The 15,274-nt window shown below is 42.4% G+C and overlaps 1 protein-coding gene across 1 annotated transcript in view; it reads right to left on the bottom strand.

The window, feature by feature from the left end:
- Window positions 1-374: 374 nt before the first annotated feature.
- Window positions 375-15,274, bottom strand: part of LOC126188071 (adhesive plaque matrix protein-like) — a 34,030-nt gene continuing 19,130 nt past the window's right edge. The window contains exon 2 of the mRNA XM_049929517.1: window positions 375-2,080. Within this exon, the coding sequence (XP_049785474.1) occupies window positions 1,613-2,080 (468 nt within the window). The 3' untranslated portion in view covers window positions 375-1,612. The remainder of the gene's footprint in view (window positions 2,081-15,274) is intronic.

Here is a 15,274-nt window from a genome sequence, read left to right as displayed (position 1 = left end):
GCTTGCGTGTGTATGTGTCCGTGCGTGTGTATGTGCGCGTGCGCGCGCTCGCGCGTGTGTGTGTGTGTGTGTGTGTGTGTGCGCGCGTATATGTATGTGTGTGTGTGTGTGTGTGTGTGTGTGTGTGTGTGTGTGTGTGCACGTTTTCCTCGGTTTATCTATGCTGCTTGACGCAGAAGTCTTTCACGAATGCTCGGTCAATGGCGAAGAGATATGAAAAAGAAAAAAGAAGACTTTAAGCCCCTAACACCTCTCCAATGTGTATAACGTGGTGATCATGACTGTCAGGTAATTCTTGTGGCAAAACAAGAGTTACCAATGAGAAATGCATTGCTAAGACTATAGGTTCTAGACACTGTAAAATAACCACATCCTTTTCAGCGACTACTTAAAAATTACTCTTTATTTTTTAAAATACAAAAAAGGTTCACATAGTTTGTGCAGAATTTGTATCTACAAAGCGGTAAAAGTATTTTAGCTTGGTGTGATACATCAACACAAAGAAATAATTTGTTACAGAGTTATTCAAAGAAACGTCATGTATTATCCAGGTTGTAAAATTCTTATATAGGAAGTAGCTGTCTATTGTTGCAAGTTGACGACTTACAGATACAGTTTCCAGTAATATGTGAATAATTACACTGTCTTTAAAAAAATCAGCTCTACCGCAAATTAGACAGTTTCATTCTGACATTCTGGTAGCGATCGAACGTAACAAGGAATATAATTACTCTTCATTGTACAAGACGACTTGATTTCAGAAATGTGTTCGTTATATTTTTTGTTGGAGAGCCACAGATATGAGCTATGACTGAGTTCTCAAACTCATCAATATTCTCTTTTTATCATGTGGGAAACTATATACCCACATTCCGAAGAATATTTCTGTTCTCTGCTCGAATGTTTATGTTAAATATGCGTTCCGGTAAGGTATTTTCAGCTTGCATCATTATATTACGAACTACTATTCGTCTTAATCGGCTTTTTACTAAAGGAGAAAGTACAGTATTTACAAAACATAATCCCATCAAGAAAGATTATGAAAGAATATGAAATGTCCTACGTGAATACTATCGGAACATTCATGTATCTCGAAACAGATTCACTGATGAGCCAGATTCACTAATGAGCTGGTCAGCTATTCATATGGGTGTTGAGCATCTGATCAGAGTAGGAGAAATTTAGGGACAAATTGAAAAATAAGTGCCACAAGATGATTACACGATAACATCAGGGGGATGATTAAGGAATCTGGTGCACAACACTAATGTATTACAGAATTTCACGTTTGAATTTCAAAAGACGGATAATAACCAGTCACCAGAGGATCGGGATGCAGTCACCCTGGTAGGGAGAATAATCTTTGTATAATTGCAGTAAAAAGTAGTAAACAATAAGTTAGGCTTATTAGTATGTGCTACAAGTGGTCACTAAGATGTGACGATAGAGCCTTGGAAAGATGTAAGTCAATAATAAACAAAGGAGATAATAATAAAATAATATTATTTCAGTTGGTGTAAATACTTTGGAAGTGGACCTAATTAGCGAAACTATGGTGGATAAAATTTTATTGCCAGGTACTGTAAGAGGACATTTTGCGTTCAAGTGTAACTCAGGCCCTTTCGTGTCTAGCAGAATATTCGTTGACACCTGCACCGTAGGGGGCATTGTCGTAGGGATAGTAGGGAGGATAACCCGTCTGGTAATAGTTATTTGTGGGATAGTTCACAGGAGGGTAGTTAACTGTAGGGTAGTTAACTGTAGGGTAGTTAACTGTAGGGTAGTTGGGATAGTAATTGTTGGGATATGAAGGGTAATATCTCGGGTAGCCCGGAGGGTAGTAGAAATCGGGGCTGTACTCCGGGTAGTAGCGATTGTAGCCGATCATGGCGGCGGGGAAGCGGCTGCGCGGGGAGGCCTTCGCCCCCAGTCGACTCTCCTTGACCAGCTCCTCCCCCACCGCCTCCGCCGCCCCCAGCGTGGCCCCAGGGTCCTCCACGGCGTCATCCGCCACCTCAGGGTCGAGAGCTGAGCAGCGTCCCACTATCAGCAGCATCGCCACGTACACAACTGCCGTCGCCTGCAACAGGTGGCAGCACCGATCCGTCAAATTTAGTCCACGACCACACAATGCGCTGGATAACTCGAATCAACAAGTTTAAATTTCGTAGTGTGGCTAACAGACGTGTTACAGCGCTCCAACGTCAACTTAGCCGTCGTACTGACGGTGGTCAGAACATTGAGAGCAGCCAGTATGTCGTTTATCTGCGTGGACAGTAAACTGCTTTATTTGATGATTCATTTTTCTTTGCAATTTCACTAGCGAAATATGTATTAAATATGCCTAAAGTGTGTTTAGTGTTCAGTTGCACGAAACGACGTGACAGGAGCTAAACAGAAATGGGCAACAAATATGAAACGGGATAAACGGCTCGAACTACGACGAGCCAAGAGGTCTTTTACGTCACCTGGGCTTGGTGTTAAGTTCATACAATGAAGTGCTGTCAAAAGAAACACAAATGCGAAACCAAGAATCAATTTACTTCCTCGACGGACCACTTCATGCATTTGATCTACATGAAATCGATTGCTTCACATCGAATCGTAATCTTTCTCGTAATAAAAGGTGATTCCGGCTGGTGGACGGGGAAGGGGGTGGCGTAAAAGTTGTAAGTAGACTGTATAGGTTCTTATATTGGTAACGCCGCCGCCACGTAGCGCTCTCTGTATGAAAATCACTGGCTGTGCTTTGTGCAGTCTGTGGCTAGTTTGCGTTGTTGTCTGCCATTGTAGTGTTGGGCAGCGGCAGCTGGATGTGAACAGCGCGTAGCGTTGCGCAGTTGGAGGTGAGCCTCCAGCAGTGGTGGATGTGGGGAGAGAGATGGCGGAGTTTTGAAATTTGTAATACTGGATATTATGAACTGCTATGTATATTATGATTTTTCAACTCTATTAAGGTAAATACATTGTTTTTTCTCTATCAAAATCTTTCATTTGCTAACTATGCCCATCAGTAGTTAGTGCCTTCCGTAGTTTGAATCTTTTATTTAGCTGGCAGTAGTGGCGCTCGCTATATTGCAGTAGTTCGAGCAATGAAGATTTTTGTGAGGTAAGTGATTTGTGAAAGGTATAGGTTAATGTTAGTCAGGGCCATTCTTTTGTAGGGCTTTTTGAAAGTCAGATTGCGTTGCGCTAAAAATACTGTGTATCAGTTTAAGCACTGACTTTCAGAAATCCCTACAAAGGAATGGCCCTGACTAACATTAACCTGTACCTTTCACAAATCACTTACCTCACCAAAAATCTTCATTACTCGAACTACTGCAATACAGCGAGCGCCACTACTGCCAGCTAAATAAAAGATTCAAACTACTGAAGGCACTAACTACTGATAGGCATAGTTAGAAAATGAAAGATTTTGATAGAAAACAAACAATTTATTTACCTTAATAATCATAATATATATGCCATCCAGTCTTACAAATTTCAAGTCTCCGCCATTTCTCTCCCCACATCCACCACTGCTGGCGGCTCACCTTATGTATATTACGATTTTTCAACACTGTTAAGGTAAATACATTGTTTTTTCTCTATCAAAATCTTTCATTTGCTAACTATGCCCATCAGTAGTTAGTGCCTTCCGTAGCTTGAATCTTTTATTTAGCTGGCAGTAGTGACGCTCGCTGTATTGCAGTAGTTCGAGCAATGAAGATTTTTGTGAGGTAAGTGATTTGTGAAAGGTATAGGTTAATGTTAGTCAGGGCCATTCTTTTGTAGGGATTTCTGAAAGTCAGATTGCGTTGCGCTAAAAATATTGTGTGTCAGTTTAAGCACAGTCATGTATAATTTTTCAAAGGGGATGTTTCATAAAGTATGTTGGCTCTGAGCGCTATGGGACTTAACTTCTGAGGTCATCAGTCCCCTAGAACTTAGAACTACTTAAACCTAACTAACCTAAGGACATCACACACATCCATGCCCGAAGCAGGATTCGAACCTGCGACCGTAGCGGTCGCGCGGTTCCAGACTGTAGCGCCTAGAACCGCTCGGCCACTTCGGCCAAAAGTATGTGTAGTGCAAAGTACACACACGCTTTCTGGTCCTTGAAGCAGGATTTCACCACCCCCTCACCAGGCAGCGCATACGTCGTCGTCTTCTCAGCTCTGTACTGGAACTTACTGGAACTTCACGGCAGTAGGGCGCTTACAGCTGGAGAAAATGTGGTAAATCACTTTTGTACATTATCGATGTAAAATTTGTATAGTTTCGACTGAGTGTCGGGCGACCGTATATCTGTTTAAAAATTAGATAAATTCCATACAAGAGCTGGCGGCTAAATGTTTCTAATATCCTCATCTATCACCATGTCTTCAGTTGTATGTGTTATCTGTAGATTGCTGAAAAAGGGAACAGTGGAATGGGCGAAAATACGCATGTCTGATGGGGTAGAAGTTCACATTGCATACTTTTACTCCATCAAGACAATATTTGCGAACTTTACCCCGTAACCTGTACTTTGACTTGTATAGTCGCTTCTAGCGTACTGAAGCCCTTTTGTTGGCGTTTATTTACAGTAGATGCCCATTGTTCACCTTAGAGAACACGAACTAATTTTTATTTTCTGTAGATTTTTTTTCGTTGGTTAGTGGTTTTTTCAAACACACTTCGAATATAGTTGCGTCTCACGTAGTGCCATTTTTCCTCAGAAAGCGATGAAGAACATCAACTCGACAGCCTAAAATAGCCGCTCTACTATCAAGATCTTGTGCTTACCGAAAATGGGATCTCAACATGGCAAACATTCAAAGCTATCTGGTTTTCAGAGGCTGCCTTAAGAGAACGTCTTAAAACCATCAAAACTAGTGAGCAACTTGGCCGACTGACAGAAACTTTTTCTATCACAGGAAGAATAAACAACAGTGCAGCACAGAATTTCCCACAACAAGCTTTTTTCGGTATACTCTCACATCGTTACGATATTTACTTTTTGAATTCGTTGTGAAATAAAGAATCCCTAATTTGTTTTTCCATGTTTTTCCTTTTTATTTTCTTCAATATGCACTGCGTACTCTTGCCCCAGGCCTACATACTCTTACCCTACAGCATGAAGTAAGAGCAAGCGAAATTATTTTTTTGGGAAATATTTATTACTCCTCTAATAATAATTGAACGATAATCATGATTTTACACAATGTTATTAAGTTGTCAAACTAGGTGTTGCACGCTTAACTGATATAATGTTATAAATTTAAAAAAAATAGTAAAATCAAAAAATTTTGCCCCATTCTCGGGTACAACAAGAAATTGCTCGAAACTGTCCGTCTTTTTCTCATATAAATCATTGTACTTACATTTACTGTCAGCTCTAATTGCGTGATTCAAGTTTCTGCTTTTAGTTTCGTTTTTAGAATTCATGTCTAACATTACCATTCTCCTGAAAGTCAGAACCACCTTCCATTACCTGTGACATAAATGGTATTGTGGGGCCTACCTTTCATGAGCTAATTCCATGAACCCTGACATGAGAGCACTGCTGAACTTATTTTTTTACACCTTCTGAAAAATCATTTAGAAGCAACTGAATTATCTCATCCAGAGCTGGACGTCGAAACTGATAGATTCAATTAAATAGTTTCACCTAGAAGAGGATGTTTCGAATAATGTTAACTAACTGAAACATTTATAAAAATCCATCAACAGCTTTAAAATACATTGCCGTGACAAAATCCGGTTTCAGTTTTGTACTCCTCCAACCAAAGACAATCATTTGATGTACACAATAACAATATTTTGTTTAACTTTCATTTTTCATTTTTGTAATGGTTTATGTTACATACGTTTTAGCACCTCTGACCAGGTGCACTTAACATATTATAAACATGATCCGCATGCCCGCATCTCGTGGTCGTGCGGTAGCGTTCTCGCTTCCCACGCCCGGGTTCCCGGGTTCGATTCCCGGCGGGGTCAGGGATTTTCTCTGCCTCGTGATGGCTGTGTGTTGTGTGCTGTCCTTAGGTTAGTTCGGTTTAAGTAGTTCTAAGTTCTAGGGGACTTATGACCACAGCAGTTGAGTCCCATAGTGCTCAGAGCCAATTGATCCATTTTTTTGATCCGCATACTAACAGCACTGGGAATTTGTGTAGGACTCATATTTTTATTATGCTGCCCAGAATCATTCAGAAAATTGGCCTTTAGCGTAGTTTATTTATTTATATTTTGAGTCGTCAAAATAGTGACTGGTTTGATGTGGTCTCCTCGAATTCCTCCCCAGTACTTGTACCCTACGTCATCAATTATTTGTTGGAAGTATTCCAGTCTTTGTCTTCCTGTAGCGTTTTTATCATCTAAAGCTCCCTGTTGCACCTAATGCCTTAAGAAATGCCCTACCTTCCTGTTCCTTCTTCTTCTCCATGTATTTCTTTTTTCGCCGATTCTGGGAGAACTTCCTCATTCCTTAATTAATCTGTTCATCAGATTTTCAACATCACATCTCAACCGCTTCGATTTTCTTCTGTTCCATTGTTGCCACAGTCTATCATTTACTACCGTACAATCCTATTCTCCAAATGTACATTCTCAGAAATTTCTTTGTCAAATTTAGACCTATGTCTGATGCTAGTAGACTTATTTTCCTCAGGAATGTCCCTTTTGGCTGGTCTAGTTTGCTTTTTATGTGCTATATGCTTCGTCCGTAGTGTGTTGTTCTGCTTCCAAGTCAGCAGAACACATTAACTTCGTCTACCAGAAATGGTCCGCAGTTTTGATCTCATATCTGTTACTCCTCATTACATTCGTCTATCTTCGATTTACTCTCAGTCTGTATTCCGTTCAATACGTCCTGCAATTCTTCCTTAGTTTCATAGAGTACAGCAACGTCATCAGCGAATCTTATCATTCATATTTTTTCACGCTGAATTTTAAATCCACTCTTAAATTTTTCCGTCATTGCTACTTCGATGTACAGATTGAAGAGTAGAGGCGAAAGACTACATCCTTGTCTTACATTCTTTGTAATCCGAGCACTTCGATCTTGGTCTTCCAGTCTTAATGTACCCTTTTCGTTCTTGTGCATGCTGAATATTGCATAATATAGTTTACTTCCATTCTCTCAAATTACGAATGTCTTGTACCATTTGACAATGTCGAACTCTTACTTCCAGTATAAAATATTCTCGGTATTCTTGCCGCGCCAGTTCTAGATAAAATCTCGAGCTTTCGACGATTACCTCCCTCGTCATCGTCAGGAGCTGACTGTCTCCACTGCTGCTATGGTAGCCTCTATATAGCCCGAAGACGGCTTCTGATTGGTCGGCTTATGATTGGTCGGCGATTACGTGCTGCCGTCTTCGGGCTATATAGAGGCTACCATAGCAGCAGTGGAGACAGTCAGCTCCTGACGATGACGATGGAGGTAGTCGTCGAAAGCTCGAGATTTTATCTAGAAGTGACGTGGCAAGAATACCGAGAATATTTTATACATAAGTGCCGCCGCGAAAAACTTCGTTCCCATCTTACTTCCAGGTCGACAATCCTACGAACGAATCTTGATCTTCTCTTAAGTCTTACTTCCCTTATTACTTGAAAAGTCAGAACTGCTTCTCTGGTGCTGTCACATATCCCAACAATATCACCTAGAAATCGAAAGAGTCCCTGGTCCTGATAAAACGACGTTGATAAATCGACATCGATAACATTGATACGAAGGCTATTCGGAAAGAAAGTTCCGGTCGTTCGCCAAATGGAGGCCACTGTGAAAATAAAAAAAAATGTATTATTTACAACAGTTAGCTACACCTTCCAGCTACTTCTCTTCATAGACGCCGCTCCGACTTAGACATCTGTCGTACCATTGTGCCGACATTCCCATCCCCTCGTGATAGAAGGCTTTCCGCCAATACTCTACGCTGGTCTACAGCTCGTTGACTGTACCAAAATATTGTCTTCAAAGCCAGCGGTTCATGTGAGCAGAGACGAAACTCGGGGACACACAATTACTGGCCGTTTGAGAGTGATCAGAGTCTTCCTACCGAAAACGCTGCAAGAGCAACTTCACTTCCGCTGCAGAGTGTGGCCGAATACTGTCATGAAAAAGGAACCGCATGACAGTTGTGTTATGTGGGCTGCATAACATCAGGCGAAATCTCTGACCAGGCCGTCATACCTGGCGGGAAACGCTATTTCCTAGGCATCTTTACGTGCTCATTTTTGTGCAGTCAGAACTCAGAAGAGCGACGTGACGCGATCGTCGGGCGTACTAGAGACACTGCCCAACACACCGGTGCAAAGCTTCATCGGATTTTCACAGGGGTTTCCATATTACTTTAGATCGGAACTTACATTACGAAAAGCACTCGTAAGAGTTGTTGATTGGGGTATCTACTAACTGGAGCTCGATTAAATGCCAGAAAACAAACATATTTGTGAATGCAAAGTGTACAATATCAGCAGATGTGACGGTTCAAACAGAGCTGAATAATCGGTGTCAGTGAAGCAGTGTGTCACTTCGTGATGGCTTGTACAGGGCATGTTGCTGAAACGGTGATGCGTGTATTGGGCCAGTGTTTAGAAGAGGGCCGTACGTATTCAAGAATGGAAAATCGGTGCTTAAGTCCCATCGACGATAAGGTCATCCGAGACGGAGCTCGAGCTCTGACTGTGGAAGGAAAGTAACTGTAATAATGCAGTATTCGCATTAAAGTATGTACGGAAAGCACAGAAAATCTAAATCTCGATGGCCCATCTGGGGAATATAAGTCCAGAATGCTTTGGTACATGGTGCTGAACACTTAGTGGGTGATGCTATTTAACTACTGGACAGAATCACTGCCTTATTGTACTTATGGCCCTTAGGAGCCAGAAAGTTTCATCCACGTTGTCAATTAGAAGCACTCTGACACGTAGTCCTGACTGTCGTCCACAGCTAGAATCTACCGCGGGCAGGTCTGGTGGAACACGTCCCGTTGCGTCGGTTTCCACTGTGGAGAAATCACGAACGTTTCAGTATCGGCGTCGCTGTCTTGTGAAGTGGCAAAACGTAGTGTTTTCGGACGAGTCCTACTTCAGCCTGCTGTACGGTGATGGCCGTGTGGAAGTCAGGTGTTGGCACAGTGACTGCACGTTGGAACAGTTTGCCAAACTCAGAGCATGTCAGGCATCCAAAACGTTCAGAGACTGATTTTATTCCTGGCGTTTAGGCGACGTCAAAGCAGTACTAGCTCTCAACGATAGATGTGCATTCGATCAGTCAGCTGTGAGCAGGTTGTGTTAAGTAGTGGATTGCTGGCGAAGTGTGTTTTTGGGTCAGAAACTACAATGGAGGAACGTCTCTAAGTCAGATGTTCAAGAAACTCATTAGAATCCTTTGAAGAAGAGGAAAGGGTGTGCAAAGTTTGTGCAGCACACCGTAACTCCCGAACAAAAACGACGACTCTTAGGCACGGATCACGACTTGACTCAAAACGAAACACGAACAGATTTTTCACTGGGTAATATCATCAAGGGTGGGGAGATCTAGTATTACAGGCACAAACTACGGAAAATGAGAAAGTACAGTAATTGATATGAAATGACAACGCTTTGACGACATTAACGACATTTGATCCTATGTGAAATGTGAGCTGAACATCCCACAGAATGACATTTATGATTGTTTTATATGGTTTAATAAACGATTTCTGCATTGTAATCAGTTGAGACGAGGCTATATAGAACACTTGAAGCATTAAAAAAAACACCACCTTAACGTCCCCTCTATTTTTCATTGATGCAGAATGGAAAAATTTTGACTGACGCGGTATTCTGGTTTGGGGTGGCAGTGGATAAAAAGTCACCAGGTGGTTATAATTAAACTTTCACTATTTAACGTGTTATAACACGGAAACTAATTACCGTACGAGCACCAAACTTGGTAACATTAATGTCCAGAGTACAGTGTGCATGAGTTCCATGCGTCACAGCGTAACCATCCAGTTCCAACTATGGCCACCAGGTGCCGTGATCAATCATCGTGAGCCGGCCGCGGTGGTCTAGCGGTTCTGGCGCTGCAGTCCGGAACCGCGGGACTGCTACGGTCGCAGGTTCGAATCCTGCCTCGGGCATGGGTGTGTGTGATGTCCTTAGGTTAGTTAGGTTTAAGTAGTTCTAAGTTCTAGGGGACTTATGACCTAAGATGTTGAGTCCCATAGTGCTCAGAGCCATTTGAACCATCAATCATCGTGATTCATAGTCTCACCCACCTGAACAGGCGCAGTGCACTTGCTGACGTGTCAACATGAGCTGGGACAAAAGGAACAGGCATTGTTCATGAAGCTCTATTATCAAAACAACAATAATGCTGCAGCTGCACTTCGAGAATATCGCCAGCTGAAAAGACTAGGGGAGGGTCCTCTTTCTCCACCTACTGTGCTGTTCATGATGACAAAGCTCGAATCAACTGGGGAACAGCAAGTCGCTCCGGCAAGAGGCCGACGACCGGTTACACCACAGGTGGTTCATGAAATCGCCATTGCTATGGCAGAAAATGCTGCGCGCAATTCCCGATCGTCAGGCAGTGCGCTTGCTGTGTCACGACAGTTGAACAGCCCGTTGTCCACCGTAAGGAAGGAGCTTCGGATTATTCTCAAATGGTATCCGTACAAGATTCATATCGTACAGCAGTTTGCACCGCAGGACGCACAACGACATCTTGACTTCGCTCTCCATTTTCTCGCAAGGATTGAAGTTGAAGAGGGCTCGGCCTGGACCATCCTGTGGACAGCCGAAGCTCATATTTCTCTGAAGGGTGAGGTAATGGAAATGAGCGTTTGGCGTCATTAGCCGGGAGGCTCCTTGCGGGGCAGGTCCGACTGCCTTGGTGAGGTCTTATTACATTCGAAGCCACATTGGGCGACCTGCGTGCCGGATGTGGGTGAAATGATGATGAAGACAAGACGACAGCCAGTCCATGAGCGGAGAAAATCCCCGACCCAACCGGGAATCGAAACCGGGCCGCCAGCCGTGGTGGCCGATCGGTTCTAGGCGCTTTAGTCCGGAACCGCGCGACTGCTACGGTGGCAGGTTCCAATCCTGCCTCGGGCATGGATATGTGTGATGTCCTTAGGTTAGTTAGGTTTACGTAGTTCTAAGTTCTAGGGGCTGATGAGCTCAGATGTTAAGACTCCTACTGTTCAGAGCCATTTGAACCATTTTTGAACCCGGGCCCGTAAGACGGCAATCCGTCACGCTGACCAGTCAGCAGTAGGGGCGGACGAAGGGTGAGGTGAACAAACAGAACTGCAGAGTGTGGGGATCTTCACCTCCAGTCACTGTGCATGAAGTTCCTCTGTATGGTGAACGTATCACCGTATGGTGTGGCTTCACGGCTACGTTCATCACTGGCCCACTCTTTTTTGAACAGGTTGGCGCTCAAGGACCAAAGACGTTCGTTGTGTCTGGCCAGCGTTACTGCGATATGCTTCGTCAGTATGTTTTACCCGCCATATGGGAAGCAGACACATTGAGCTCAACACTTTTCATTTAAGATGGGCCCCCACCGTACATCGCTCGTGAAGTTCACCTACTTCTCTGAAACACATTTGGAAACAATTGAATAATCAGCCGATCGTTTCCAAGTTCTTGGGCGGCACGACTATCTCATCTCACTCCCTATGATTTCTGATTTTGGGGCTTTGGGGCTTCCTGAAGGACAGGGCTTACCACTTGTACTGATCTGAAGTGCAGCTCAGACTATATATATATATATATATATATATATATATATATATATATATATATATATCATAATTCAGGAGAAATAACGTCATAAATAATGATATGCTTAAAAAATTGCCGTATAGTGCATGCTGTGCTACCAACTGTATCCGCAATAAATTTCGCAGGCAGTATGTACATACACCGCTAAATGCATCTACAAATGTATATCATAGTACTCCACACAGTTCTGGAGATATAAACATTGAGAGGCGTGAAAAAGTGCCGCATTATGTACAACGTTTGAATTTATTGTCGTTGGTCCATCATGGTCAGGGGACATCGGCTGGTAAATAATTGTAAAAGTCAATAAAATTCACCAACAGCCGTATACTTCAAGATATTATTTTATTTTATTCTGAAAGCAACCAGTTTCGGCATTTCATTATGTCATCTTAAGGCCTCATACGCTTCTATCCAAATATAAGAATTTGTCGTATACCACTATAAATCACTGGAATGCACGACATCCAGTGATTTACGGTGTTATACGGCAAGTTCGTTTACTTGGATAGAAGCGTATGGGACGTGAAGATTGCACAATGAAAGGCCGAAACTGGTTGCTTTCAGAATAAAATAAAATATAGTCTTCAAGTATACGGCTGTTGGTGAATTTTATTGACATTGACAATTTAAATTTATTTGTTTTAACTTTACTCGCAATATATTTCACTGACGATATACAATATGCTGCTGAAAGTACCTACTCAAATATATCACTACACAACACGCAGTTCAGGAGATATGACACACTAAACACTGAGATACGTGAAAATATTCCGCAACAAGCATGAAGTTTTATGGAATTTTCTCATTTTGAGAAGACAGAAGGAGCGATCGTACAAATTCTTCTTCATTTAAAACAACCTGTTTCGACAGACTTAGCTATTACCTCCAGGGCTTAAAGAATATTTTTTTCATCAAAAGTGTTCATTTTAAGCATTTTAAGTTGGACTTCACGCAAAGTCCTCATGTGGATGATAAGTAGAGCATTATAGAAGGTTCGTAATAACTAAGATATTTCAAAATATAAGACACCTTGTGCAAATGGTCACGTCCTTGTATATACTACTCACAGATGAATGTTACGTCACAAAAACAGTACGCAGTATCACACCTCTGTTCACATAACCTGGACATACGTGTTTTCTGAGCATCGAAAATCCATCTTAAACTCGTGTAAGGTATAGATGTGCAACTGTGTACTATGTTTTTGAGACGTAACAATCATCTTCAGCAATGTATATATGGACATGGTCGTTTGCACAAGGTGTTTTACATTTTTAAATATTTTAGATATGACAAACCTTTTGTAATGGGCTGTATTTTTATCTACTTGGCGTGAGCTCCAACTAATAATGGACACGTTTCATAACAGAAAGATTCTTTAAGACATGAGGGTGACAGCAAAGTCTGTCGAAACCGGTTGTCTTAAGTAGAAAAATACTTATGCGATCTTGGCTTTTGAATGTTCTTAGCATGAAATTTTAATACATTTATTCTTTACTGCTAAGATAGAGATACATTCGAATTCGAATCAAATCCCTGACAACTGGCAGCACTTTTGAGAGCTTTCAACTACGAAGCGCAAACGGCTGTAGGCGATAATAACATCCGTCTTTAGAGCAATGAAGAGGCTTTGCCGTAGGGACTGCGTTATAGACAAACGAAGCTGCTGCGTTCAGCTAACAGAAAATGTCCTGGATCAGCTTCCTTAATTTGGATACTGTATTTATTATGCACTTTTTTTTTTTTTGTACGACTGTGCCGGCCGGAGTGGCCGTGTGGTTCTAGGCGCTGCAGTCTGGAACCGGGCGACCGCTACGGTCGCAGGTTCGAATCCTGCCTCGAGCATGGATGTGTGTGATGTCCTTAGGTTAGTTAGGTTTAATTAGTTCTAAGTTCTAGGCGACTGATGACCTCAGAAGTTAAGTCGCATAGTGCTCAGAGCCATTTGAACCATTTGTACAACTGTTTCATAATTTCAATACATGAATAAATAAAAATGAAATTTTTTCTGTGCTTCATTGCAAACACAGTTCACTTTTTTGTTTTCTTGTGTGATAGAAAATTGGCAGAATGAATAGCCAGGCAATGCCGAATTTGTCAGCTAGTAAAATACAAAATACTTTAAAATATATAACTATGAAACAACAGTTTCGGCCGTATTACAACGGGATTCCGCAGGGAAAGGCCTGACGAAGGCCATTGTAATACGGCTGAAACTTCGGCTATACAGCGGTCAAGTAAACTGACATATCGCCGGGAGAGCGATGTGCTGGCCACATGCCCTCCATAACTGCCTCCGTTGACGCCTGTGGACTAAGGCCGACACGGCGGCCGGTCAGTACCGTTGGACCTTCATGGCCTGTTCGGGCGGAGTTTAGTTTTAGTCGGTTACATAGATTGTACGTTTTAAAATATTTTATGTTTTATACAGTGACGCGGTGCGACACTCAGAAGAATTTTATTCATAATGTTACTGTTGAGTAAGTGTTGACTTTCATTCTAAATCTCTAGGAGTGTGCTACGGACACTACCGCCTCTCAAAATGATAAATGCCATGTTCACAGGACATCACGTGTTTAAATGACTCGATCTTAACTCCAGAGAAAATATCTGGGTCTGTTTGTAACTCCAGATGAAATGTAGCAACCAGTATTTCTGCAGTTGGGTATTTCAACGGGATTTGATTTTCAACGTGTGGCTTTAGGAACTTGTCGGTTGTCCTCTTCCTTAAACTGACGCCATTATCAAGGCTAGAAGCGGTGTTCTGCACTACCAGAGTGGTGCGTCCTGGAGGTGCACCAACATTTTATGCGACGTGCTAGGCTTATACTGAGTGTGCACGATGTTTATAAAATCAGAATAACTATTATTTCAGTAGGATCTATCTATATATAAAGGGGCATTCAAATTAAACCCGGCCACTAGTGTAAAGTAATGGTAACGATTTTATTAACTCAAAAATGGATTTATACACAGTACACACTCTCTAATATAGTCACTAAAACTGTTGGCACATTTATCCCATTGCGACACTAGCCGGTCGATTCCATTCTTGAAGAAGCTAGCAGGCTGCTGTCGGATCCAGGTCTGGACCCAGTTACATACTTCGTCGTCCGTTGCGAATCGATATCCGCAAATAGCTTGTTTTAGAGGTCCAAACACCGATGGACCTCGTCCACGGTGATTCTGCGGTTGTCCAAAACTAAAGCATTCACTTCCGCAACCATTTACTGTGTGATGACACGATGAGCCTGTCCAGGACTAGCATCGTCCTCCAGTGACTCGCGCCCCTGAAGGAATCGTTTGCGCCAGTCCACGACACTCGAACGACTCGGACTGTACTCACCGTACACAGTCTTTTTTTCCGCCGAGACATTTCACGGCCTCCAACTCCCTCCGCCGTCAAAAATCGAATCACTGCTCATCGTTCCTGCTTACTCACCTGCATGATCGGTAGTGGACGATAACTTGTGTGCCCTCCTTCTCTTCGGCGTGAAACCACACCGGCGCTATGCAA

Source organism: Schistocerca cancellata, chromosome 5 (assembly GCF_023864275.1).
Source record: "Schistocerca cancellata isolate TAMUIC-IGC-003103 chromosome 5, iqSchCanc2.1, whole genome shotgun sequence".
Lineage (NCBI taxonomy): Eukaryota > Metazoa > Arthropoda > Insecta > Orthoptera > Acrididae > Schistocerca > Schistocerca cancellata.
The sequence above is the reverse complement of the archived record's forward strand: the minus strand, read 5'-3'. Positions and strand labels throughout refer to the sequence as shown.